The sequence below is a fragment of the Arthrobotrys flagrans genome (assembly GCF_004000055.1).
Source record: "Arthrobotrys flagrans strain CBS H-5679 chromosome Unknown unitig_1, whole genome shotgun sequence".
NCBI lineage: Eukaryota > Fungi > Ascomycota > Orbiliomycetes > Orbiliales > Orbiliaceae > Arthrobotrys > Arthrobotrys flagrans.
In genome coordinates, this window is record NW_027137556.1 from 5834789 (window position 1) to 5862435 (window position 27647).

At 45.2% G+C, this 27647-nt stretch overlaps 10 protein-coding genes across 10 annotated transcripts; 5 read left to right on the forward strand and 5 right to left on the reverse strand.

Moving 5' to 3' along the window:
• Positions 1-3122: 3122 nt before the first annotated feature.
• On the reverse strand, positions 3123-3606 carry DFL_009729 (uncharacterized protein; the record flags this gene model as incomplete). The annotated part of the gene is made up of 3 exons (XM_067639660.1): positions 3123-3292; positions 3372-3469; positions 3533-3606. 3 exons carry the CDS (start codon positions 3604-3606, stop codon positions 3123-3125), a joined length of 342 nt encoding a protein of 113 aa, XP_067487426.1.
• A 721-nt stretch (positions 3607-4327) lies between these two features.
• Positions 4328-5215, reverse strand: DFL_009730 (uncharacterized protein; the record flags this gene model as incomplete). The annotated part of the gene is made up of 1 exon (XM_067639662.1): positions 4328-5215. The coding sequence occupies one exon, from the start codon at positions 5213-5215 to the stop codon at positions 4328-4330; it is 888 nt and encodes a 295-aa protein (XP_067487427.1).
• Positions 5216-6262: 1047 nt separating this feature from the next.
• Positions 6263-7210, forward strand: DFL_009731 (uncharacterized protein; the record flags this gene model as incomplete). The annotated part of the gene is made up of 1 exon (XM_067639663.1): positions 6263-7210. The coding sequence occupies one exon, from the start codon at positions 6263-6265 to the stop codon at positions 7208-7210; it is 948 nt and encodes a 315-aa protein (XP_067487428.1).
• Positions 7211-8237: 1027 nt separating this feature from the next.
• On the forward strand, positions 8238-9535 carry DFL_009732 (uncharacterized protein; the record flags this gene model as incomplete). The annotated part of the gene is made up of 4 exons (XM_067639664.1): positions 8238-8454; positions 8525-8610; positions 8670-9107; positions 9182-9535. 4 exons carry the CDS (start codon positions 8238-8240, stop codon positions 9533-9535), a joined length of 1095 nt encoding a protein of 364 aa, XP_067487429.1.
• A 211-nt stretch (positions 9536-9746) lies between these two features.
• DFL_009733 (uncharacterized protein) lies at positions 9747-10709 on the reverse strand (the record flags this gene model as incomplete). Its single annotated transcript, XM_067639665.1, has 1 exon — positions 9747-10709. One exon carries the CDS (start codon positions 10707-10709, stop codon positions 9747-9749), a length of 963 nt encoding a protein of 320 aa, XP_067487430.1.
• Positions 10710-11386: 677 nt separating this feature from the next.
• Positions 11387-13405, reverse strand: DFL_009734 (uncharacterized protein; the record flags this gene model as incomplete). Its single annotated transcript, XM_067639666.1, has 2 exons — positions 11387-13260; positions 13336-13405. 2 exons carry the CDS (start codon positions 13403-13405, stop codon positions 11387-11389), a joined length of 1944 nt encoding a protein of 647 aa, XP_067487431.1.
• Positions 13406-14964: 1559 nt separating this feature from the next.
• Positions 14965-15598, reverse strand: DFL_009735 (uncharacterized protein; the record flags this gene model as incomplete). Its single annotated transcript, XM_067639667.1, has 2 exons — positions 14965-15114; positions 15185-15598. The coding sequence occupies 2 exons, from the start codon at positions 15596-15598 to the stop codon at positions 14965-14967; spliced, it is 564 nt and encodes a 187-aa protein (XP_067487432.1).
• Positions 15599-17962: 2364 nt separating this feature from the next.
• DFL_009736 (uncharacterized protein) lies at positions 17963-18989 on the forward strand (the record flags this gene model as incomplete). The annotated part of the gene is made up of 4 exons (XM_067639668.1): positions 17963-18477; positions 18599-18651; positions 18716-18791; positions 18854-18989. 4 exons carry the CDS (start codon positions 17963-17965, stop codon positions 18987-18989), a joined length of 780 nt encoding a protein of 259 aa, XP_067487433.1.
• A 3800-nt stretch (positions 18990-22789) lies between these two features.
• Positions 22790-24561, forward strand: DFL_009737 (uncharacterized protein; the record flags this gene model as incomplete). The annotated part of the gene is made up of 2 exons (XM_067639669.1): positions 22790-23745; positions 23820-24561. 2 exons carry the CDS (start codon positions 22790-22792, stop codon positions 24559-24561), a joined length of 1698 nt encoding a protein of 565 aa, XP_067487434.1.
• A 933-nt stretch (positions 24562-25494) lies between these two features.
• DFL_009738 (uncharacterized protein) lies at positions 25495-27538 on the forward strand (the record flags this gene model as incomplete). Its single annotated transcript, XM_067639670.1, has 3 exons — positions 25495-25978; positions 26045-26876; positions 26995-27538. The coding sequence occupies 3 exons, from the start codon at positions 25495-25497 to the stop codon at positions 27536-27538; spliced, it is 1860 nt and encodes a 619-aa protein (XP_067487435.1).
• Positions 27539-27647: the final 109 nt, after the last annotated feature.

Genomic DNA, 27647 nt, shown 5'->3' on the forward strand with positions numbered 1-27647 from the left:
AACGACTTTTCTTACTTTTCTTTTAATCTTTTACTTTCTTCTTTGAACATATTTCCTTTTTTCCTATCCAGTGCGAACAGTTCTTTAGCGTTGCATCATTCAGGCCGCATTTCTTATGGAAAGCATCATACAGGAGTTTTTATTTTCTGGTTCAGAATTATTTCATTGGTTGGCATATATAGACAATCGCTTTTTGCCCTGGCATATAGAGAGAGATACCTCGACGAGTTTCATTTGTGCGCTTCTACCCCTTTACTAATCGTAATTAGACTTAATGACCTTTTCATGGCCTACCTTCTTGTATATACACTTTTATTTCCTTTGTCTTTTCTTAAACACTTTTGGGGGTTTATCGTCGAGGAACACCATGGTACATCTGGATGGCCAGTGGTATTCAATCACAGGATGAGAAAAAAAAACTCAAATTCAAAGGGCAAAAGTCCTAACTTGGCTACAATATCTACAAAAATTTCCAATCGTAAAAATCGTATTCTTAGTTTATATGGCCAGGGAAATTCAAACTTGATTTGTTTCCACGATCCTAAGGAGGGTTTAATTTCTAAGGGCATCACTAGTTTTCATTTTAGCTTTAGCTAGCTTGGCCCGAAGTTTGTACCTCCTTTCAACCTCGGCTTCCAGAATTCAAGGTATACTGCTACATCCATGTTGCTAGTACTGATATCAACTAGTTTGGTCTCACATTAGTCAAAGGTTTCCCAAACTGATGAGTTAGAGTGTCATTGATGCTTTGTATTTTCATTAGTCTACCAATAGGTCCAAAGCTTACAAGGTTTGGGATCTAAGTCAACCATGGGCCAAGTAATTGTATCCATGCTATGGAGCTGCAGTAACTACCACCAACCCATGGATCCAAGGGGCACTAGATCATTAAGTGAAATTAGTTACAAGATTTGTGAATAAAAGTTTTCTGGTCTAACTTCTCCAAAAACCCTATTGCGGGTCTAATAAAAGGTTAGCGTTGAGGCCTCTCTGTGGGCAAATGTGGTTTAACCTACGAAGCTATTAGCCTCGAAGCCAACCGCCAGTATTTCGAAGCTACTTCATTCTCTAACTCTGTTTGGCGGCCTTCATCCCATAAGCTTGGATGAAAAGTCTTCCGCCTGAAAAGTTATTGTGGTATGGTCGTGCCATCCTCACATCTGGATGGAGCACATGGAAGAGCTCTCACCAAGGCTCACACGAGGGTAACACAAGAGGCTTAATGTTATCTTATGATGGGCGAGTTTCAAGATCACTGGGCCCGAAAATATTGTGATATAAGGTGACGAGTTCAACTATTCGTGTTGATATCACCCCACCAGATACACGATAAGATTAATCAATCGCTGTTTAACCGGGCCTCGGCGTTATGTGCGGCCATACCTAGGTTAATCCCGCAAGACAGCCTTGCACCCCGCGGCCCCGCATATAGTCCGAGATATACACCTTACCAACATTGTTTGCATCACGAAGTTTGCCTGATGCATGAATGGCTTGATATCTTTGTGTTATCATGCATTCCTGCAGCCGTTATGATATTTCTCCTAGGTCCAGTATCTGAGTTTAAGAAGTGTATTTCGGGCGGTTTTTTTTGTTTATGACCCCAGAACCCTGATTTAGAACATCCAATTACAACTAAACTAACAGCTCCTGAGAAACGGACTATGGTTTCGTATATGCAACTCCAGTGTTGGAATCTTGATGTCTAAGGAATTAACTTCCATTCTAAAGATGATTGGGTGTATTTTCGTTGGATACGGCAACTTCTTGATTATTACCATTCTTACGAAGTTTCTATCACATTATCTGCTTCTTAAAGAGAGTTCTTTTTTAAAGAACAAGATATGCATGCATGGCCACGTAAACTAAGGTAGGTTAGGTATTGCATTTTGATACATGGAACTGAGTGTTGTTTTTGTTGCAGTTTGCCTCTAGGAATTGTTTCGGCCTTAGCTGATTGCTCACAAGGATGCCACGTCTAGTCTGCCGACAAATCGCATACGATGTCACTAGACCAAGGTTCGATGAACGAAAATAGGATTAAATTAATTGAGATAAGGCCCTAGTAAAAATTGATTGATTGCTCACAAAGTTACGTAAACGAGAATACGAACGCCACCCAATCCAGGGTGTTGAAAATCTGAAACGCATCTACCAGGGCCGATCCCAAGCTGCCTCGCTCTGCTGACCCACCGATTCGCTATGCCCATGCTCTTCAAACTCATTTGAATTCAGCCTTAACGATCTCTGATTTGGCCTGACGTAATATAATTTTTCACCTCGTGGCAGTCCGACAAGCGAGGTTGCATTTGCAGCTTACGCGCCATGGGAAGAGATCTCGAACAGGACAAATGGATGTTTCAGGCATCAGCTTTCAGAGGGCGTGAATGGCAAGAGAACAAGCCCGCCGTAGGGTGATGAAATCTTTTTTTGTGACGGCGGTTTCAATTTTTTTTAAGTACATGTATAGGAAAAGTGCCCGAAGGATGCCCTCGGCCGCCGGCGTCACCGGTGCACCGCGGCGTCGGCATTTGAATGGTTCGAAGCCTCTTTCTCGAATTTCCGTCCGAGCTCACCAAGCATTAGGACAGCATGCATGCTTACAACGCCAATTTCCCCATGGGACGAAGTTAGTCGAGTCCGGTTGTGATGGTTTCTGAGGGAAACAAGACGTCATACCTTTGGAATGTGTTGATTGAGGCATGCGGCAAAAATACCATGATGTTTCAACTGCCTTTTGCTTTCTCGTTCTCAAGCAGAAGCCGGAATGAGACCCTTCTATGATAGAATTTTGAATTTTGCATTGATATGGATACTTGAGTAGTTTATTTCTAGAATAAACGCCGAAGGTTGGTACAGAATGGATGAATGGAACAAGTCAAAACGGCGGGGAAAACACGTTTCAATGCAATGCAGTATGACTGATAGGGTTGATGGAGTCTAAACGTGATCTTTATCGGATGGTGCCGGTAAGGCTGCGCCATTCATGCGACCAGCGAATTATGCCGCTGGATTTTATTTTAAGCAAAACAAGCTAATTTCTTCATTTATATGTCATTATTCCGACTTACTTATCTAGAGAGGTATGCCGGATGTCAGCTGACTCAAGCTCATTTTGGGGGTCAAAGCTGAGACTTGATGATCAAGTGGCTTGGCGTACTAATGCTCCACCGTCGTAGACAAAGTTCGAGCGCTCGTCCGGAGATGTGGCTTTGATGGCTGCGGTTTGTGAAAAGACTGTCCTCACGAACGGTAACTAACCAAGTCGTAGGTAGCTTCTGGGGATGCCACACTTTGATACCCAGACAAAGGTTAGAACCAGTCAATCGTTTTAAAGGTTGCCTTAAAGCTATTTTCTATGATGAAAGTACCTTTATCAATTACGAAATCAGCCGGTTTTGGTAAAGCGCTTCGGTTGACTGTGTACCTCGGATAAGATTGCGACCGCTTCAGAGATCTGACATCGGGTCTGGCTTTAAGTAATCAGGGAGCTCGTCGGGTGGACTGGTCATAAGACCATATTATGTCTTACCTTTCATAAAATTGGGGTCGTCTGTATCCTTCATCGGAATCAATCCTCGATTGTGACTGTGATGAATCAATCATGATGATCTCAACCCGAGAAATATTCGTGATGAAAAGTCATAGCGTGGAACTGCTCGAAAATGTTTGGTACTGCTCAACGCTACTTAGGTATATTCTAGTTGAGACACTTATAAAACTGGTGAGTGAAGTTGAACCCCGCGGCGCTAAATAATAAAATTTTTTTTTTTTTTTTTTTTTGAGATCTCCAGCCATAGTTGCTGGCTGGATCAGGAGGAGATCGTTGTGAGGTTTGGTGTCTTCCATGTGTTGTGGAAGTTGACGGTCAACTCCTTCATTAGGAAACGATAGACGGCATGTTTCTTGTTCTGGTCTAGTACATAGCAATGTTACACAAACCTCAAAAGGGATGTGATAGTCGTAGTAGTTTATAGAAGAAGAAAAGGAAAGGGCTGAAAATGTTGGAAACTTAGTGGTCAAAATTTTCATCGTAAAGTATTATGATTATTGATATTATATACTAGTAAACTAGAGGGAGTATACTAATAGAGAGGCAAAGTTGCGGGGTAGTCAATCTGTCAACCATGCACATGATGCGCAAACTCTTAAGTGAGAAACGTTATGATTTATGTCTATAAAGTATGATTTTCAATTCCTTTGCAATGTATCGTAGTATTTAGTGACAAATTGGAGTAAAAATGACTACTATAAATGCAGTCCAGGGCGCTCCCTTTGAGATTTACTTTATAATTGACAGCGGTCGGGTCTTCGGATACCATAGTACTTATAAGCGATCCTCATGAATTATGATTCTACTTCTTGAAAGGCTCGGGATCTCCCCTACTATCCCTAGCGTCTGTGAGATGCCGGCAAAGTCCATCATATTTGGCATGAAATCACCTTGAAATTGGGCTTTCCAAACGTTTAGAACTGAACCTGGGGTATTTGCACCACAGGAGCATGCGGCCTGATTTTGATGTTCGGCCCTCATCTCGCAGCGTAATTCTATTTCTAGTTGCGCTCTTATATTCATGGCGTGGGCTTTCATGATAGTGGCGTTTTTGATGATACTCTCTCCGCCCTGACGTAGGATGTCTGCGTTTCTCATGATAAGCTCAAGAGTGTCATAGAGAGCACTGGACATGTCGTGAAATATTGCGTCGTCGGGGAGATTTTCAGGAGGAGGGCTCTCCGTAATCCTTGAACTGCGCTGTCGGTCGAGAAGGTCTTCTTCGTCTGCCGCGTACACGAGCTCCATGCGATGCCCAACTGATGATTCAAACTTATGGTGCGAATAGAAAACTCCTTTCCGATGCCCATTGGTTGTATCATCTTCTTCGTCGCCGGAAGTATCGAGGAACGAGCGGCTCGGGCTCGAATAATCGAGCTTTGAGGTCTGGCTGCTGGCTCGAAGCCGTTTAGGGGAGGATGATTCTATGATCCTATCGGATTCTTGGCGGTGCTTTTTTGGATTGCAAGAATTATCAAACCTTGGATAAGCCGTTGGGGGCGCCCGCGGCTCGGTGGGTGAGCCCGGATATTCAGGAGGTTCATTGGCATCAGGTGGGCCGGCGAATGTTGCGGGCCCCGAAACCCCAATCAATCCCATTATAAGGTTTGCGGTCGAGGCATTATGTGTATGGGTGGTATTTTGGGTTTGGGTAAAATTCATTATTGTTGCTAATTGCTAAGGTAGGCCCGAGGACGTAATTGGGACAATCTGATTACGAGACTGATAATTGGGCTCTTGGACTGGTGGCGTATGTACGTAAAAGCAACATACAGATTCAGGCAAAATATTTAAATGTTTTAGGGCATCAAATATAAATAAATGGCTATTGATATCTCGATTTTAGCGGATCAATCGAGATATGGTATTGGTAAATTGGTAAAATGATATACTCTGGGAGATATAAGAAGCTTCGAAAAGTGACATTCTACAGAGCCGGTGGTGCACACTTCAGCTACAATATATATTCATCGGAAACGGCTGTTTTTATGATGCTGATAGCGGCTGCTTTCTAGGATCTGGAGGACCATGCTTGGTAAAATTTGGGAGGGAGGGGGCGATTTAGCCCCCCCTCTCAGCTGGAAACAGTTGACCAAGTGGGATACGTACGCTGCACATTGGTGACAATATAGGCTTTCTAGCAGACTACCAACAACTGCGTGCAACATGTTGGCGACCTGTTGCGGCGAGGCTACGGCTCCGAGTGGATGAAACGGTACGAAATCCAACCTATAATGACTAGGTTTGGATTCTGTTTCTAGGATGGGCTCATGTTGGCTACATACAATTTATATCTTGTAGCTGACAGGACAGACTTGATGAAATTTATTAGGCGAGGGCTAAGAAATATGATGCAGGCTTGTAGATCTTCTACTAGAGTCCTTTCGTGGCATCCAACAAGAGAGCTATAAAATTCTTGCAAAGTCTATATCTGTATGTTCATTCAGCTGGTACTGGCTTTGAATCTTGAGTTCAGCTATGAGACTAGAGCTTCAGTGGGCTTTTGTGCGCTTATACGATGTCCTAACACATACTTCAGGCTATATTTGGCTCCACGATCGAACTTGCCAATTGAATAGTATCGTAGAACATATACTCGAAACAAACTCCGATCTTGGTTTGCTAGGATGATCGCTTTGGATTACAACTCTACGACCACGAAAACCTTCAAACGGAATGCGTCTTCGGAATCGAACCAATAGTTGCACGATGGCATCAATCAAAACAACCCGAATCGTCCTGCTTCAGACCTCCTTCCTTCGTTCTAATCACAGAGCCTTCTATGTGACCTCTTCGAGAGTACCATTTGCCAGAAGGGCTTCCAACCTCGCCTCTGACGCCTCGGATCAGCCAAGTGCAACTAGTTCCAACAATAAGTTGCCTGTTATCCCGCAACGTCGGGACCAAAACTCCGACGACACCACCAACTCTGCTAGCGTCGACGCCATCTTCCAACAGGAGCTTCGAGGCATGAATAAAGCCATTTTAAATGGTTTGAAAATATCGGGTTATCCCCGGTCTCAAAGACGTCTCATTGATCAGGAACGATGCAGACGCCGCGCTGAGGAAAAAGCCGCAGCAGCAAACAAACGGGCGCCAACACCACCAACAACTGGTATAGCTTCAAACACTACCTCTAGCACCTCGATGATATTATTGGGGCCAAGTGTTTCGAACGACGATACTTCTTCGAAGCACGCTAAAGAGACTCCCAAGAGTTGGTATATGTTTCTAGAGTATCATGACTTGGTTGTCAAACAGACCCCTGGGGTTTGTTTCAACATCTCGGACGTTGAAGGGGTCTACCAGTGGTCGACTAACTTACGCGGATCCTTCAAATGTTCGGAACAAGAGTGCAAAAACAATTGGCAAAGCGCCGTTGTTGCTACAATTATTCGCAAATATCCGCTTCCTGGGAATATGCTTGCGTACAATGCCAAAGTTTTTAACCAAAGATGCAAGACGTGCGATTCCTTGGGTTATATGACCATCGATCGGAAGATATATCTAGAGAGAGTCGTACGTCGATTGAAGATTTGGAGAAACGAAAAAGTTGATGAACTACCAAAGAATTTCAGGAAGACGGAGCCACATAAGTCTGAACTCTGTGAAGGCTGTAAGGCGGGATACTGCAAACGGGAGGACGGAGAAGGTTAGTGAAGGGGCTTTATTCGACATTATACTCTTAAAAAGGATTATCGGACTCTTGTATGCTACAATATTGTCCTACACTCTTGAGGGTCATGAAATCAAATAAGTAATTTTATAACGCTAATTGTGACTCAATTGTATCAATCCCCGCCGGCACCGCGAAGACACCATCGAAACTGATGGAAAAGCTTAGTTAAGCGAAGTATAGGGTCACTGAGGTTTGACAGAGCAATGATCCTACTAATGATCGGTTTCTTTTAGGGATATGGCTCCACGCGGTTAGAAGGACGTTATTTGGACATTAGCATGTGGGCGTGGGTATGCGAGCCGGGATCTGGTCAAAGGAACATTTGCAGTTCAAATCTGGTCTGATCTTTTACCTAGACTGTTCGAACCCCCACAACCGCCCCATCAACTAGGTCGGGGCCTCCCAGATATGCAATCCAGACCCTCTCATTGGCGAAATTTTTAACTTAGATTGATATAAAGTTCCTTATCGCCCCACTATCTCAAGCACCCCGCTATGGCGAAATTTCCGCCGAGATTGCGTGGACGGGCTGGTGTGGGAAATATCCAACGTTGAATCTGTGTTGTCGCTCTACATTCGCCTGCTTCTCTACCTGTATTTTCTGAAACGGCGACGAATTCGATGAAACCGCGGTTAAATGTTTTACAAAGAGTAGCGGATTAGCTATACTAGAGCTTCGAAAGGCGGGATATAGACTTGAGCTTGTCATTTACCTTCGAAATTGCATCACAGTGGCTGAATACCGGTGCCGAACATCCGCGATGAGAAAGCACTTTCACCGCGTGTTTCTGGTGTACGTAGGTATAATGCGTAAGTTGGCGTCGTATATGCGGGAAAGACGTATATATAAGAGGTATTCTCGAATGGTTTTGGTTTATAACAGATAAGCCGGCGATTTCTCAAGCACATCTCTCTATAATATAATACTTTGAATCGGACTACTTGAAGCAATTGAATCGTTATATAAATTCCTAGAATCCATTTCGAAATAACAATTAAGTTACAATGGCACCATCAGCTGTTTCCGGCGAAGCCGTTAAAGAAGTCCTCGTCGGAAAGAAGTCATTCCCGGAGCCAATCAGATCGAAAGGGAATCTGAATAAATTCAAATCGGACGACATCACCCCGATCATTGGGACTGAATTTCCAGAAGCCAACATTGTTGATGATATCCTTAATGCTCCAAATGCGGACGAGCTATTGAGAGACTTGGCTGTTACCAGTAAGATCCTTACTTATGCCATATCGCGTACGTTATGGAGCACGTGAGAATCTAATGTAAAAACATATAGTCTCTGAACGAGGGGTCGTTTTCTTCCGTGCTCAGGACAACCTCACAAATGACATTCAGAAAAAATTCATCCAAAGGCTTGGGGAGGTAGGCCTTTCAGTATCCAAGAGATAGAGATGGGTAACAGTGCTAACCCAGCTCCGAAGTTGACGGGCAAACCAGCGGAATCCACCCTCCATATTCATCCTGTCCTGAATGATGAGCGAGAGCTTGGTGGCTCCGATCCGGAAATCTCCACCATTTCATCCGTCCAGCGCAAGCAACTCTATCGCAGGCCTGCCGAAACCTTTCGCAACAGGGCTGCCGTTTGGCATTCCGATATCTCATTCGAGCCTTTCCCTGCAGACTACACATCTCTTAGACTAGTGGAGCTCCCACGAACTGGCGGCGATACTCTCTGGGCCTCGGGCTATGAAATTTACGATCGTTTGTCGAAACCATATCAAAAGTTTTTGGAAGGATTGACAGCGCACCATTCTGGGTCCGGGTTCCATGATATTGCAAAGGCTGAGAACTTGCAGCTTTATGAAAAGCAGAGAGGTAACCCGGCAAATGTGGGAACCGATTTAGCTGCCAACCACCCGGTAAGTATAAGGCATCGTTTTCTCTCCGAACTCGTGTCCGTTGGGGGAGAGGTAATGTGCTAACGTGCTCATAGGTCATTCGAACAAACCCAGTAACAGGATGGAAGAGTTTGTTCCCCGTTGGTGTTTTCCCCAGGCGTATCAACGAAGTAACGCTAGAGGAAAGCGATGCTCTTCTAAATTGGTTCCATGATTTAATCTACAAGAACCATGATCTCCAAGTCCGCTTCAGATGGAGGAACCCAAATGATATCGCTATCTGGGATAATAGAAGCGTATTCCACACAGCAACCAATGACTACGATGGTCTTGGAAATAGATTTGGAAACCGCGCCGTTGGAATCGGCGAAGCGCCATACTTCGACCCAAATAGCAGGTCTAGAAGAGAAGAGTTGGCAGAGCGTGAAGGAAATGTTGAAAAGGCTTAGGTACCCAGCAAATGTCTCACTGTGAAGATGTGGGAATTGTGAAATGAGAATTCTGTAGTGAGTCTTGCTGTCTATTTTATGGTATGAAATAAATAAATTCATGAATGAAAGCCTCCCGGAGAGTAAAATACTGATGAAGGCCGAACTTGGCAAATAAACATAAAATAACTCCAAACCCCAACCCAACCCTTCTTTCATAATTCTTGATCTATTAAGATGGAAGCGGCGAATCTACGGAATCGTATCCGTATACCATGAAGCTAAACACCGGTGAATTGCTCGCATTCAGCACCTGAAAGTATGCCGCAACGAACTTATTCGCTGTGAACATTGTGATTCCGTCTGTAATCAACTGTTTTAACACTTTCCCACCGTCTTTCTGCCCCTCCACAAATTCTTTCCAACTCTTTTGACCACCCCGAAGCTTGATCCCTAATGTCACAACACTAACGTGTGTGTTCCCTTGGGTTGGATACGAGTTCCCAAATACTAAATCCGAAGTATCTTCCCTCGTAAAATGATGTTGGAAAAATTCCCTGGACCGTTGAAAGAACATGCTGTTAACCTGTGGCGAGCTAGGAGCTAGCCCTGGCACTCCATGCGCAGATACCATCATTAACCGATACATTTCTCCATTGTTTCCTTTCCTCGCCGCCATCATCTCTCCGTCTCCGCGACGTTGTAAATTATTGCCCATATCCACGTTTCGCTTAAAGTTCCTGAATGAGCTTGATAGGGCTCGTTTTATCGACCCCATCGTTCGGTCTTTTATCGATCGCGCGTTGTTACCACGTTTCCAGCTTGCTGATCCCTTTATTCCTCCAGATATCGTGCCTCCACTTTCGGTGAATGTACCGTCCTGACATCTCGAACCGACTTGTGCAAATGAAAGAAGTAATGCTGACCCTTGGACAGTCTTTTCACCTCCTGAAGCTCGGACTATGGCTTGGCAGTTGCTGACTGTGTGCATTATATCGTCGTTTGGTATGTGCGTTTGGCCATCGTTCCGGGTGAGGGAAAGGATTAGTTGATTGGCGGCTACAGCACAATCCTGGTGGAACATATGGGATGTTTGAGAGTTACATTGAAAGGTCGTGTCGGCGGAAAGGGCGAGAGATAGGAATGGAAGGAAGGCGAGGAGGGAGGCGGGGCGAAAAGAGTTTCGTGTTGACATTGTGGGATTTTGAGCTAGCCTCAGCCGCGTTCGCTCACTCGAATTTGGAGGACGTGGGAATAGTGATATCGGGCTTGGGAAGGCTCATTCAGAGCGGAGGAGTAACGAAACGAGGGAAGACGTTCCAATGGGTAGAAAGATTGGGAGACTGTCTATATAAACTGCCGCGACAGGAAAGTTTAGAATTTCAGATATTGAGGATTACAGCTGCAGCAAGTCAAGCTCGAGGGAGCTGCCAAGTTGGCCAAGGCGAGGGCTGAAGACAGCCAAGGGATACTCTTAGCTATGAACTAGTCTGCATCTGGCTTAGCGCTGATTCTGGGCGGTGGTGTATTTGAGATTTTTATGGAGTTTTCTTGCGGTTAACTTCTTCAGCCGCCGGTATCGAGTCTCATGGTTTATATTTATGCTCAGTCTCCTCTGCAAGGCTCTAGGGGTTTCTCTCTTGGCAGTGTCAGGTATTATAGGGTATGATTACTCCAGCTGTAATTGCATTCCACACCGTCTACTGCAGCGCTGTCGACTTGGAAGTTTTGAAATCTCGAATTATATTAATCGATTTCTTTTGTGCCACCGTCTACACCGGTCCCACTTCGTAGCTACTTATATATTTACAATGTTGGTACCTTTTTACACCCGCAGATGCCCTTTGTCCTACTTTTCTGTTTCATGAAAACTTAAGCTGTATATTGCCCTCCGACAAAGCTTGTGAGCTTAACTGACCCGCCAAGTGCCTTTGTTGCATAGTTGAAGATCCCCCATCTATACCCCATAAAGTATGCCCAATTCGTATACAACGTAAACGGGGCTCCGAAATTGGTAAACGTTGTACCATCGGTGCTATAAGAGAATTGGACGAGCTTCGTACCGGTCGCTCTCGCATCGAGGTTACCTCTAAACCAAATCTTCCCGCTGCCCTTGGAGATGACTGTCTGGGCGTTAACGGTACCATTGCTTGAGGGCGTCCAAGTTTCCTCGGAGAGAATGATATCGTGGACAACGGTGAGTTTGTAATCGGAACCATCACGGCTGATTCCGATCCAAGCAGTTTTATCCCGGAAAGCTGCCAAACCAGCACGATCTCCGTCAGCCATATTGTTAAAATCGAGAGTTATAGTACCCTGTGGAGTTGGGCCGTAGAGACGGGTGGTAAGGGTATTCCTTGCAGTAAGGATGTTTGTCGTGATGGAACAGGTGTTAAGAGTAACGCCACCCACTGCAACAGAGTACTTCGTATTGTCTGGGTTATGGTTGAACTCCCAATGTGGACCTAACTTGCTCGTAGAAAAGTTATCGGTACGATACCAGTTTGGAGTAGAAACCGTAGGGAGGGGATTTGGATAAGTGAGGCCCCAACCACCACTACTATCGGTAACCATGCTGGCGAAACCATCCGAACCCCAGGTTATTGGGGCCAAAACAGGCATGCGGCCTGCAGGATAAGCCCAAGTGAAGGAGACGAAGTACCATTTGTCATTGCCTATATTCACCAAACTTCCTTGATGGGGAGACCCACCACCAGCAACTGGACCGGTAAGTCCATTGTGAAGTTGCTTATACTCCCAAGGGCCCCAGGGGCTAGTCGATTTCCAGATATAAGTGGCTCCAATGCCGGGATAATCATTTAAAATATAGTAGAGCCCGTTGCGTTTATACATACGGTTACCTTCCATACCGCTGACGCCGGACGGCTGATCGAATATGAGTTGTGAAGAGTCTTCTCCTAGCCCATCTGCGGTCAACTGGGCGAGGTTAATAGAGCTGCCACCATAAACGACGTACATCTTGTCATCGTCGTCGATGAGAAGACCACAATCGTAGTAGCATTTGTAGATTGTGCCAGACTTTGTCCAGGGACCGGCTGCATCGTCTGCGGTATAGATAAAGGTGACCCAGAAGTTCATACACCCAATCCAATACCACTTGCCATTGCTAGCTCGGTATCTCATCGTAGAAGCCCAAGTACCACCACGGTATGCGGTGCCTCCTACCATGTTATAATTATCGCCGTTATCAAGGAAAGGGACTGAATGTCCGATAGGCTCCCAGTTCACAAGATCGAATGATTTGAGAATTGGTGCCCCCGGTGAAAAATGCATATTGGAGGAAGATAGATAGTAGGCATCGTCTGGCCCTTTGAAAACATCATTGTCTGCATAGTCCGAATAGACAACTGGATTCGTAAAGAGCCCTACAGGGGCACTCGAGGTTGTGGATCTTGTGGTGGTGGACAATGTGGTACTTGAACTCGTTGTTGTTAGAGTGGTTGGAGATGTGGTATTTCGCGACGTCGTGCTAGACGACCGTTTGGTGGTTGTAGTAGTAGTTGAACTTGAGGTTACTGGGGCGGTAACAGGTCTGGTGGTGGTAGTAGATGGTGACGTAGTTTCTTTGGGTGTAGTACTTGATTGTCTTGCCGTGGTAGTAGTCGTACTAGTGGTCGTTGCCGTAGCACAATTGCCTCCAGGAAGACATTGGTAATACCAAGGGTTACTGGAGACACAGCAAGAGTCGATACAAACACTAGGTCCCGTCCAGCCCTGGCCGCCACCTTAATTAAATTCAAAGTTTTGGATTAGTTGGACGCTTCATGCAGTTTTGTAGACGAAACATAAACGTTACTTACATTGACCCCAGACCGTTTGTTGTGCTAGAACTGCGGGTACTATCCCCACGAGGAGGTAGTTTGACTTCATTTAAATATAATTTTTAACCAATTATATAAATCGACGATGCCTTGGGTAACTCTCTTTAGGAAGTCAGAGGGAAAGCTATCCAGTTTTATGTTAGAGACACTCGCAACCATGGTCTCCGTTTTAGTCGAGCAGCCACTTCGAATTCGCCTTTTGGGTATTTCCGTTCGGCTAAATAGGCGATTCCCGCCCTTCCGGATTTTCTGCTCGCAGCGTGGATTGGACCCAATCCTTTTCCCTCGAAATCGATTTTACGAGGGGTTTGGATTGAAGCTTTAGATTTATAAATTTAGGCCGTGATATTCTTCGGAATTTGGTCCCCCGCTCCGTGATTTTCAACCGCGCGATATTCATAAGTATTGGGTAATCAAAGGAAGCCTAGTTTATGCATTAGATGTGAGCCGACAATTGGCTGTGCGTGCTGGAGATACATTTTCCGAAGTCGTTTGTTTGGCATCGCCACAGGCGGGTTAACTTCCCGGAATCCGTTCCGGCTGATGCTTCTGTTACCGATTTTTGTTCTATTATTAATATTGATATTTACAAAAGAAAAGTTTCTCCGAGCTGTTGGAAGACGAACAAGTTTAGACTTTGTTGCCTTTTGCGTACTGTCATTATTGCGGATAATTATAGAAGCAGGGGTTATCTCGGTCGAAAGCGACTGCAAAACCCTAGAGCAATGCCGACTATGCATTTACGAGGATGTCAAGTCGCGAGTATGGCTTCGATTCGGCTTTCCACGCTTTAAACTCGACTAAAATGGCGGAAGCCGAAAGAGGAGCATGTTATACGCCAACAAGAAACTTCCACACCAATATGCTATACATATCCTCTTCGTAATTGGAAAAGAGTCTTTGGGAAACGACTGGTTACGCTGCCTTCTGTAAATAATCATATCGAAATCCATGCGAACCGAAGGCTGTTTTTCTTGAATTGAAGCAGATCAATGGGTCCGAGGGCCGGTAGATCCACGGAGCTTTGGATCCATGGAAGGACCTATCATGACGACAATGGGACCGAAAGCCTATTCGTACGGGATTCTTCCGACTGTGTTCAACGAAGGATACGAAGCCTTTCTATTGTTATTAGGGCCATACCTTGCGTATGCATGGTACAAACGACCGGAGCTAGAGATGGAGCAAAAATCAAGACCTTCCGAATATTATTTTATGAATATTGTTGTACTTGATATAGTGGTTATTGTCATCATAGGAGACAGGAAATATGGAATCGAATTGTTCTCTGGGACTAGCTTATAAGAAAGAGATATGCCTAACATATGTTAAAAACAGGGGAAAAGTTATTGGTTTGATGAGAGCCTCAAACTTTGAAAGGAGGCTTCAGCTTATCTCGTTCACAGACCTGATCGTGCTTAGACGAAACTAAAGTTGTTGGGCCGTTATTATCAACATCGATCGATGCATATGCGAAGGATTGCGGATGTTTCACCTCAAAGACCTATTACAAATCCTTAGCCTGATACGAGACCCCTTATTACTCCATGTCCCAATCTCCGCCCTGATTAACCTTATATTAGATCCTTTAACTCTCAAGTTCGAGATCTATAGTTGATTCGACTTAAGCATCTTGTGAAGTTTACTAGCCGCGCTCTTGTTTAAATCCCTACCCCCGAGTTCCTTGAAGCGCCAAGCATAAGCAAGAACTCGCTCTGATCCGTCGATATTAGCAACGGCTTGCTTGAACAAGAATTTCTACATTTGGATAACCCTTGTCAGATTCCAACATTCTCATGAAAATATTTTGAAGAATTTGGTTTCAAACCTCAGCAATGGCTAGGTCTGTATCACCCGCTCGAATTTTTGTCTTCCATCTCATCTGTAAGCTATTCAGTGTTTTAGAGTTTTCCGGGAAGAGCTTCGAAAACCCTTCGTAGATGTCATTCCAGGCGGCTTTGACTTCGTTTCCACCTTGATCTTTAGTGACCAGGGCATGGAGAGCAGTATCTTGTTCTTCAGTCCAAGTTCCCTTCTTGCCTCTGCCATCCCCATTCTCGGTAGTTTTAGCTTGCTGTTTAGGTTTGGCCTTTGTCTTTCGCTTTTTAACCGTAGGAGATTCGGTATGTTCCGTACTAGGTTCTCCTTTGAAAAGTTTGTTTTCGTCTGTAGTTTGATTCTCATTGAAGGGAGCAGGTGAAGGTGATAGCTCACGTTTCAAAGACATTATGGCTGCTTCCATTGATTTCAAATTTTTACTTTGTTTAATATGAGTTTTAGCTGTGAGATGTTTGGGTTATGAGGCATAGAAGTTTGTGTTTTTTAGAGTGAACCTTTTAAAGTCCAAATGTAAAGTAGGTAGATCTATATGGCAGCTTGGAGAATCTTATGGACAGCTCTTGCTATTTTACTCCTCTCAAAATACCGATAATCACGGAGTTCAAATATTATCGATCGCAGCTAGTTGTATCAATAGAACTATACGCTATATAGCTAACTTATCGAAATATATAGATATAGCGTATTGCAGACAGTATTATACCCGGTGTTTTCATTGAATATCTAATGCCTTCTGTGTAGGACGTGGATCCTGGAATATTCTCAAATATTTGTATGTAAGAATTTACCATTGATCTCTACTACAAAAAACATATAGACATATGCGGGCGAATAACAGTATGTCGATTAGGGCCGACGTCCAATGCATTATACAGTACGATCATCGATCAATCAAGAATATACTTGGCTTGGCTTAATTAATGCTCCTAATAGCTAGTTAAGGGTATAAATTTATAAAATTGCTTGCGCGAATACACTAAATTCGGTTCTCCGTTCCAACATTCAAACGGCAAACTAGGTAGCTGCTTCATCGGACATTGTACTTACCGTGTTGGCGTTTGCCGTTCTATTGTCGAATGTTGGATGAGAGAAGAACCAACCCTGGAAAAGATTTATTGTTGGGTTCATAACCGGATAGTCCGGATCCTTAGGAGAACATATACGGATAGCACTTCGGCGAAACAAAACCCGACCTATGATTTAACATTTCATCCCGCTAAAGGACAGGGAGCTTCGAAAACGCGCCCTGCTCACTGCTTGTCGGAGGTGAAGAAAGGTTGCTAGAAATAAAACTATTTTTAACTAAAACGTTGTGGAATACTTTTGTTTCGCGTCTTGTAGAACTAAATATGCAAATGTTAGTATCGATAGTATCGATTCTTCCTGTATCAATGGGAAACCGAAATATTTCTCTCTGCGGCAATCTTATAGAAGGGTTGTAAAAATGTGAAACTTGCTAAAGAATCCTTTAGAGCATATGCCCTAATTGCTCTACTCGGGTAGCTGCTTCTAACAGCCTTAAAGGGCTACTGGCTTGATAGAGAAAAGCCCCACGGGCTATCTACCATCAATACCAGCCCTACCGCTGTTCCTTGTATATTCCCACGGCTTGACTGACTGGGTTCAGGGGCCCAAATCCTCTGTGATGTTACCGTCTAACAATTCTGGTACTTACAGGAAAGCTTCTGGGCGTTTTATGTTTAGTAGGGATCAACTGTTAACCAGTTCATTTTCTGCAGGAACCTTTTGGTCTGGAACTATGTTGTCGTACGACAGGGCCAGCCAGAGAGCGGTTAAACTCTATAAAATATCGACACTGTCTCGATACACATAGATTCCCTAGATATGCTATTGACACCTCTCTCTTCTTAAAAGCGCAAGGACGCCGACGCTCTTTATTCGCCTCATTCTATTCCACCCTCTTTTGGTTTTTGTCTCGTTGGCCTACTGCCACACACTCCCTTTCCGTTCCCTGCTACGAGCGGCCTAGTTTCGCCATATACGCTCCTTTCAGTGTGACGCCAGCTCTTTAAATTCTCTACTCGATTATATCATATTTTGCAAAGGATTAAAGTACTCGTACTTATTACGGGTTTACTCATCTATATAAGGATACCTATAACTATTCCGTTTGGGGAATACTCGGCTTAGTTTAGGTACGTATGGAGTTTGTAAAGAAGTTAACCGACGAGGTTTAACGGTCATTTCCGAGAGCCATAACAGTATAAGTCGGTTTGACTGAAGCTTTGATGCTGCTTCGTCATCGGATTATACTTTAATTATGGACTTAGTTGTACTGTGGTATAGGGTCAGTGCTGATGATACTATAACGTTAGACTAGTATACTTAAGTTTAGGAGAACCTTTTCTGCTTCACGATTGTTACAACCGGAATTACTTGATCGATCAAACTGCGTCATCGGATGCTTGAGCGATCTTGATAACTTGGTAGCCTAGCTGGATAAATCATCTATTCCAGAGCCTCGAGGGCTGTTGAACTGAAGAGTGCAGATCGCCGTTCTCTCTGTAAACTTGCAGTGGCGTCATCGTCGTTGTTTGAAGGCCGAGGACTAATTGACTTGGACTAGTAACGGCTATAAAAGAATCACCCTTCTGCCGTCCAAGAATCCCCCCCCCTTCATCCTTCCTTCTCTTCCACCAACATCCACAATCTCTTTCTCACCAACCCTCACACTCTACTTACTCTCATCCCAAACATCATCAAGCCTCATCCATCCCATCCACCGTTGAGCAGTGAAGTATTCACGATGAAGGGCGTTAAGGGTATCATTTTCGTCGCTTCCCTCCTTTCCAACTGCATCACCGGTGGCCTCGCGGCTTCGGCTCCTCTTGGTCGCAGGGATGCAGTCATCTTGGCTCCTCCTACCGAGGTCGACAATGGCCATCCTGCCTGGTCTGAGAAAGACTTGATTACGGATCCAGCCTTCAATGCTTTGGAGCCAGATGCTCCTACCCTCATCACGGGGGATCCTACCAAAATCCTTGGCCGTCAGGCTTCTGCCACTGGTTCAACTACTTCTACTGTCAGCCCCACTCCTACCGCTTTCACCTCCCGCGAGGGCAAGTTCTCTCGTGATATGTTGAAAATCACGAATGATCTCCGCGCTATCCACGGTTCCCCACCGGTTGTCTGGAATAAGACTTTGGCCACTTACGCGTCCCGCCAAGGGAGAAAGTGTGATTTCCGTCACTCCCATGGACCATATGGTGAGAATCTGGCTGGCGGTGGCCCCATGAACAATCCTGTCTGGTATCAATGGTAGTAAGTATTATATCTCCATCTACAATCGATTCTTGGGCTCTCATCATCAAAATGCAACAAGGTATCGTGTTGGAGCTTTAATGGACCCGATGCTGACAAACGTCTTCCCTTCTCCTGCTAGTCTCTACACTGAGGTCAACAACTACGACTGGAATGAGCCTGGTTTCGCGAGAGGTAAGCTCCTATCCCCTTCTACGCCCACTTCTGACATCACGGCCTGACGTTAACTTTCCTCCAGACACTGGTCACTTCACCCAACTTGTCTGGAAATCGTCTAAGGAAATCGGATGTGCTTGGATTGCTGGCTGTTCCAAGTAAGTTCGCCCCAACTATATGCTGTGCCCTCCTCCACCAGCGGTTGCTGACTTGAGCCTAGTTTGGCCTACCAAGTCTGGTGCGAGTACTTTCCTGCCGGCAACGTTTCTCCTGTTTTCCACTACACTGAGAATGTCGGTCGCGCCAAAAGTGGTATCCCGGACGCTCCTCCAACCTACGATCCTCTCTACAAATGAATTACTCTACAGTCTCGTGTCTTCTCTCAGGTAGACAAGACGCTTTGGTTGGTGACTTCTTTCTTTTCATAATGATTACACTTCTACTTCTTCCTGGGCTACATGTGTTGGGCTAGCTAGCTCGTTGCTCACTGTGTTCCGGGGCTCATGTATTCTTACTATAGGGTTTTGCCTTCACCTTGACAATGGTAACAACGGAATTTCCTTATTACTCCCTCTTCAAGTGACTAACTCTATATTCCTAAGGAATACTTTTTTCTTCGTGCACATTTTGATTTATTCCCTTCTAGGTTAGGTACATGATGATGTATATCATTTTGGACTTTCGTTTCCTTCTCTTCCTTTGTATTACTTAGGATTCTATTCTATGTTATTATAACTCTACCAACTGTATTATGCTGTGGGCCTCTCCTCATTGATTATGGATATATTTGGATTTCGTCCTGCAAAATGCCTTGAATACATTAAGGTTAAACGATTGATGCGTCAACACCTATGCATATCTCTGCAGCTCTGATATTTCGACATGGCCATTTGAATTCATGGAGAAGTTGCTCATTTAATATATCCACGGACCCCCACCTTGCCCCGCTCAATCATGAAATTTCTGTATTACCATTATTTCCTTTCCCAACTAAGTCGGACCTTATTTTTTCATTGTGGAGCCGTCTACTTAGCACTGATTGCGGCGACTGCTCTGTAACAAAGATCGAATTTGAACAACGTGGGTTGCGCTATATCATTCTCTCCCCGAATTTAACCTCCCCAGCTAAGCTCAGCAACGTATCCGTTACGTCTTCACCTCTTCCATCAACTTTATCTTACCTGCCATAAGTTAATCACACATTCTCGTACTGCTCTTCTCAGCTATCCCACAGCCCCCCTCCCTACATACCGGCACTATGGAGGAAGTTCTACGTCAACAAAGATCCAGGTCGAGGTTTCCATCACGCTTGATAATGATACGCTATTAGCAATCACTTTATCCTTGGACTTTTTGTTTCACTTCCTACTTTGGCTTCTGCCACCTTTCAAGGCCAAACCCTTGTTCTAATTGGTTTGGAGAAAATCTGTCCTGATGTTTTGAAGCATTCCTCGGCGCTCTCTACCTATACGGCCAACTCGTTTGCCCAGAATGGTCAGCCTAATACCCTCAGCCTTTCATCAAAGGAGAAGACGGGGATATTTATACGGAAGGCGTACCAGAGGTACTTGTACAGGAAGTATTCTGAGACAAATCGACCGGATAGGTCCCTCTCGATTGATGACGAAGGGATGATCCGACAAGTATTTGACTGGTGAGCCGTTAGGCAAAGAAGTGCCTTTCCGATTTACAATGCTCTTCAGAATTGTACCTTAAAGAACCTCGAAACTTCCGCCTCGATCATCATTGTTTGGCAACTGTGCCGATATTTCGAGATCTTTAATTTCTTCTAGACGTCAACGAAACTAATTGTGGTAGCAACAATCCGCGGGCTACTCATCTTTAGGTAGCGATCGAAATTAGTCCCAAATCTCTTTTAAGACGCTAATAGAGGAATTAGACACCTGTCAAATCAGAGACAGAATTGTGGTCCTCGGGGAGAGTATTGGCTGGTCTCTAGACGTCAATGAGGAAATCCCGGATTCGGAGGAAATTGTTGCCTTCAGACAAGAAATTGAAGCCACCTGCTTCTTTTGTTACGATCAAAAACCCATGTGGCAAATGTGTGTTCTTCACTGCGAACACGCTATCTGCCTCGACTGCATTAAACGAGATTACAAGATGTGTCTTGAAGATACAAGCCTGCTACCTTCAACTTGCTGCAAGAAGTACCCACTTGTCCACGCGAGTGTCGCAGCTGGGAACAACCCCGAAATCCACAAACTCGCAAGATAGATCGCTACCGGAGGCAATACTTCCCCTCTTGGAAGATGCTACGACTGCCACAAAGATATTTGGCCTGGTGCAGAATGCGGGAATATCGGATTGCGCATCTCTTGCGACAAGAGAACATGCTTAAGGGGTAACGTCAAGTGGCATGATTTCGCAAGGGTCGAATGCCGACTCGAACAACTCAGCGACCTTGTCAATATAATTACTGAGAATAAGTGGGCCCAATGTTATCGCTGCGGCCTTGTGGTTGAGCGTAGGGACGGTTGTGCGCATATTAAGTGTCGTTGCAGAGCTGATTTCTGCTACCACTGTGGTGGAAAATGATCGAAATGACGGATGGGAGGAAGATGGAAGTGAATATCACACGCGACCAAACTACTAAGAATCGTCAAAACGTATCAGGCGAATGTTGTTAGGGAGATTGGCAATTTGAGAAAGAGATTACTTATTTTGAGAGAGAATGCAGAGGACAACATCGAGTATGGTAGTGTCAGCGCCGTATTGGAAGAATATATGGAAGATACGATGGCGGCTTGGGGCCTGGGTGGTGAGCTTGATACTGAGATACTCACATTGGATTGATTGTTTCAATAGGTTTTCTACTCGTCTTTGCGGATTACCCAAGTAGGGTCATGTACATATACCACATACACCAAACTCCCCGCTCTTTTGGCTAACGCATTTTTTTTAGAAACTATCTTCTGCGCTGCTGTTTATCCTCTTTATCGATGTACACTTTTCAAGACGGAAAGGTGATAAATCGTATTATTGGAAATATTAGCATGGGGACGGGAAGCAATTTGAACTTACCTTAATGGAAATGCAAATCTCTACTTTATCTTTTTTTACTGATTATTCCACTATTGCCTTCCGTATATGTGATTGATACTGCAGTCGAACGAAACCGCTTTGGTCAACTTCAAAATCCACAATAAGGTGCATGAATGCTCAACCGATATGACTATCGACCCGGAAATAGTGTTCTAAACCTGAAACCCACACAACTTGGAAGCAGAAACCTGTGCAACTACGTATACAATTAATTAATCGTCAATTCGTTTGGCTGATAGTTTCCAACCACCCAAGCCGAGATAAGAAAGGACCAGATTCCCGGAACTAGAAAGGACACTCGTCTCCCCCAATATGGTGTACATGCGTTGACCCTGTTGGATTATATCATGATTCCATATTTGGGCTTGTCCTAATTTGGGCAAATCTCTGAGGCTAATCCAAATCAAGATATGCTTTAATCAATGTTGCTTGGCTTTGACAAGGCCTAGTACCGATCTTTGTTCGATATTCTAATTTCAATCTGTGGATTCCACCTCACAAAAGTTCGGCCCTTGCAATCGAGACGTTAGCTTACCCCCGACGAGTAGCATGAGTAACTGGTGATCGCGAGAGAATGCTTTTCCCCCGGTCGTATCCCATTGGCGGGAAAAGATTTAGAAACAACGAAAACCAACGAAACAAGCAGCGAACATTGCGGTGACGGATCCTGCAGGCTGCCTTGGCGAGGCAAGCCGCCCTTTGGAATAACATCACAAGACTAAACCTTGAAGAGACCTAGTAATTAGGGCGGGGGACTTCGAGTCTGTGTAGATATTTCGCTGTCGGGGATCCTGCTCGATTTTCAAAGTTGAAGCTGACGAACCTATAAGGATCTCACTGCCTTTCAAAAGCTTTCTTCCAAACAGTGCCGGAACCTCAGAGGCTCCCTGTCCGGTACTGTAGGCGCAAGCTAAGGCGACGAACCACCGGACAGCTAGTGCAGGATTCATCGTATTGGATTCTCTAGCAGGCCATCTAGGACCAACTTTCACACCATCTAGAGCAACCTCTCTTTGACCGCATCGAATACCAGTCAGCCCAGAAGTCCAAATCTCGACTGCAGCATCACCAGAGACAGAGTCATCAGTTCAGGATGGAGGTCATCGATCTTACCCGCGACTTCGAGGAAGAGACGGCATCGCGAAGGCAGCAAAACAGGCAGAGAAGAGAATTGGAACCGATAATCCTACATGATTCTGACGAGGCTGTTTCGTCACCTACCAAGCAAACGCCGGCTTTCACGGCGTCGACAAAGTTCCTCAAGTCAACCCCGCGTAACAGCAACACAAAGAAACCAAAAAGCACAGGAAAGAAGAACATACCTTCGATTCACGCGGGATGGAGAGTTGGTATAGCTTTCGAGGACGTGGAGCCGACAACACCGGTTCTGACGGATAAGGAGCAGAAGAAACGACTGAAGGAGGCTGAAGAAAAGAAGATTGGAACCCGAATTCAAGAGCTCGCGGAGCGTGTTGGCTGGAAACAACCTCACCGTAGCGACGAACGAAAGACGAGAAAGAATTCGACAGCAACGCCATACCTGTACAAAGAGGAGCGTTTGGCCGCCTGCGATATATGTGGAGATAAGGCATACATATTCGAGACGATAAAATTAAAATGCAAGCACCGGCACTGCAAATCCTGCCTGCAGCAGAATTTCATGATGGTGATCAACGATCCAAATGCATGGCCGGCGAAATGTTGCAAGCCTCTGGATCAGGATTTGGCTTTGAATACGCTTTCTGAAGAGGAGTTTCAAAGATATTTAAACGTCAAAAGGGAGAAGGAGCAAATGTCGTCAACCAACTGCTTCAACTGCAATCGAATTATTCCTAGTATTAATGTCATCGGGAATAGTACGGCATTTTGCACCCAGTGCGAGAAGATAACTTGCGTACACTGTACGAAAGCTATGCACGAAGGCGCCTGTCTTCTAGATCCAGAAACAGAGAAGCTGTTGAATATGGCACAAGGAAAGAAGTGGAGCAAGTGCCCGAAATGCTCGAACATGGTGGAACGAAATACGGGGTGCAATTCCATGATGTGCCGGTGAGTGATTGTCATTATCTACGAATCCCGATGCGCACCACTACGCTACAAATACTGACGAACATTTTATATAGCTGCGGGATAAATTTCTGTTATAAATGTGGCCGCGAAATGAGCACCTGCAGCAGCCAAGGCGGGTGCAACCAGATCGCTTTTCAATCGGGCATGTGGCAGAACCAAGCACCTCATCAGCCAATGCAAACGAGCCCTCAAATGATAAATGGCTACCGAGAACGGTCGATCAGAGAAGAAACCCAGCTTCGGATCCAGCGTGAATCTATGGCGCGTCAGAACATGGAGGCAGTAGAGAAGCAGCAGGTGGCATCGGAAATTGTCGCGCTTCGGGCCAAACTAGAGAACAAGCCTGACAAAAGGAACAGCACCAGCCCAAACTCGAAGAAACCATCGGAATCAACCACGCCTGAAGAGAAGAAGACGCCCATCAGAATCGAAGACTACAAGCAAGCATTCCCAGCACTCACGAAGGTATTCGATGAATCCAAAGCCCAGAAAACCCCACCGCCACGGCCATCACAAGCATCACAACCAGTGAGCCTAATAGACAGATACCGGAAATCCTACCCAGCTCTTATGAAAAATTACGTGCCGAACCCTGTCCCCCAGACTGCAACTCCTCAACAGCAACCACAGGCCCCCACCGCGTCTACCCCTGCCCCGAACACGAATGAAACTACACGAAGTAGAACAGAGTTCGTGCTTAACGCGCCAGAGTCTAACTCATTCCCTCCTGCATACAATTCTGCCGACTATCTGTTTGACTTTTCGGACGAGTCCGATTCCCAGTGGCTTTACTAACTCTTTCATTTAATTTCTACCCCCGTTTTCCTACTATAATTACTATTAGTCTCGAACCTACTAACACGCAAAATTTCTCTTAATTTTAATCCTTTCCTGTTCCCTTATTTGCATTAGCATACGTGTGGTGTAATGGAGGATTTGGTCTGACATTGTGGGCTTTGGGAGTTAGTTTGAGTTTGGGGTTTTCTGATCTTGTGGTTTTGGTGCCACCTTTGGGCTGGCCTGGCTTTTTATCTGCTTTGAACTTCAAGGATTTTTGTACAAAAGCGTTACTTTAGAACTCATAGTTTTCGATGTACTCTATTATAAATTTCTACCGAGACGCAGGACAGTTCAAATTGACAACATATCTGATCCTGCGGCTACTGCCCTGAGGTAGTCCATCAGACCGGCAAACAGTGAAACCGTCAAGTGCACGTCTGCATCGCTAACGTGGAATCGAAGCCTGCTCCGCACGGGTTTCACCCCCAAGTCCCCGCATGTACCCAAATGTCCTGCCAGCAATACTGAAAGCTACAATTCCTGCAGGCTGTCAACTTGAGCCATCGACGTGTTAGCAGCCAGTGCACCCAATGACAAAGAGTGCCTGAACATACCGGTCTTGCCACCTGCAGCTGCGGGCTTAACTTACTCGACGCCTGATTGGCCAACCAGCCATCGCGATCCAGGCGTGTTGGCCAGGTCAGTCAGTCTTGTTATCGGCCAATGTAAAGACGCCTCGAAACAAAAAAAAAAAAATATCGCATGGCCGAACGAGATTTGTGTACACGATGTTGACCGACCACAATCGGCCGGTCGCCATAAAAGGCTGAGAAGGTTCGAGTGCTCCCCCGCCCAACGAAGAAACGAGACTAGACTGCAACTCGATCGAAATATTCACCTTTTTGTATATCCTTTCTTACCTTTTGTGCATTTGCACATGATATCATGATGATCGAATCCCCTCTTTCCAAGGCCATCGCCGCCCAGATTTCAGAAATATCTATGTCCAAGTCGCACGGCCACAGTGACGCTGACTTTGAGTTTGCGGTTCGCTTACTCCAGGAGGATCTTAAAACGCTTCAACAAAAGGAGTCTGATCCACGTGTGCCCCGCAGTTCTAGGCGGGGAGGCCGCCCCGATGCAGCATCTTCAGGTCGCGATCGAAGGATACATTCCCAAGATTTGTCACGTAGGACGACCCAGGACTCGGTAAAGCAAGCACAGATTCGGTCAGATCGTGAGTTTGCCGAAGCACTGGCGCGTGGCGAAGACCCTTTCGCTAGACCTAGGAGAACATCTACGTCAGACATCCAAAATGAGCGGGAAAGCAGCTACGGGGCGGGCCCCAACAATCGTAGAGCCGCAAGGACTCCTAGCAAAGCTACGAAGCGTGTTGTATTGCCCAGAGGGCCGTTGTTCGGGACTCCTCCAAGTAAGCCATCATGGTGTGGAAATATGTGCGACAAGGCTAGCTAACATTTATGTTTGTTCGTTCTAGCTTCGCCAACGACGAAAAAGACAGGCTCGCCAAAAAGTAATGTGACCACACCGACATCGCCAGACAAGAGTAAAACTGCAAATCGGAAAGGAATACCACCACCTAGACCACCAAAAATAAAAGATGCTGCAGTAGGAACTTCTAGAAACCACCAGCGCCCAACTTCCAAGGGGAAAAGCTCCTCCCTCGACCAACAAAAGCGAGATCCAGAACAAGAAATCTCAGAACTCAAAGATATCCTCCAAGTTCTCGCCGCAAGTATAGGATGGACTCAAGATTGGGAGGAAGATGCTCCTACAACTTCAGCTTCAGCGTCTCTTAAACGGTACAAAGAGGAACTTTCCTCCATTTGCAACATCTGTAATGAAACCTACCAGAATTACGCCGTATTCAGCCTAAAATGCAACCACAGGTACTGTGTAGAATGTCTGAGAGATCATATCCTCCACGCCTTCGGCCAACCTGGCAGTGAGCTCCCCCGATGTTGCGGCGAGGCACTTCCATTGACCTTCGCCGGCGAAGTTCTCATGGAGAACGAACTGGATCAGCTGATGGACCGGCGAGACGCCCAAGAGTCTTCGAAACAGATCCCATGCGTGGGCTGTAAGAAGGATCTTCTACAAGGCAGCATAAAGGATAACTCGGCATATTGCATTGGCTGTGCCAAGTTCACCTGCATACACTGTGGGAAGGGCTTACATGACGGAATATGTCCAGAGGACAAGGACATGGCAATGCTGTTGGAAACGGCGAAGAACGAAGGTTGGAGTAAGTGTGGCAAGTGTAACCATTTGGTCGAGCTCACGATGGGGTGTTTTCATATGACTTGTCGGTAAGTGATGGCTACATTGTTAGCTCAACAACACCATACTTTTTTTATTTTTTTTATTTTTATTTATTTATTTATTTATTTATTTTGGAGCATAAGGTTCTAACGTGGATGGAACTAGTTGCGGTCACCAATTTTGCTATTTATGCGGTGTGGAATGGAAAAATTGCGGTTGCCCCTCATCGTCGGAGCAAAGCGTGTTGGGACGTATCAGGGAAGCAACTGGTAAAGGCGCAGATTTATTGCGGCAAGGTTGGGAAAGCTCTAAGGCATATGTTTTGAGCAAAGAGCAACTGGATGTGTTCAAACAACAGGCTGTGGAACACCATCGCGAAAAAATGGATCTCAGGCAGTCATTGCATCGCCTCAGGGAAGAAAAACAGTTGGAGCGACAAATTGCGGAACAAATCATCCTGCTACGGACAGAGATCTTGGAATTGCAGGGTCAAGTAGATCATGCAGAAATGAATCGGAAACGGAGGCAGATGAAGGAAGTAGAAGAAGGGAAGGCGTTGGGGGAGAAGATTGTGGCAAAGGGCTTGAAGACAGCAGTAGGAAATAAGGGAAAAAAACCGAGTAAGAAGGGGAAGGAAAGAGCGAGAGACGTGGAAGGCGGTGATACGAGAGTTATCATGGCAAAGATCATGAACTACGTTAACACCTAGTCAAAACCTTGATTCTAGGTGGACGAGCGGGATCCTTTGATTAAGATCATGAGAATATTCTCATCTAAGCTTCCAGGTCCACGGCAAATTCATTTTAAATAGCGGATCA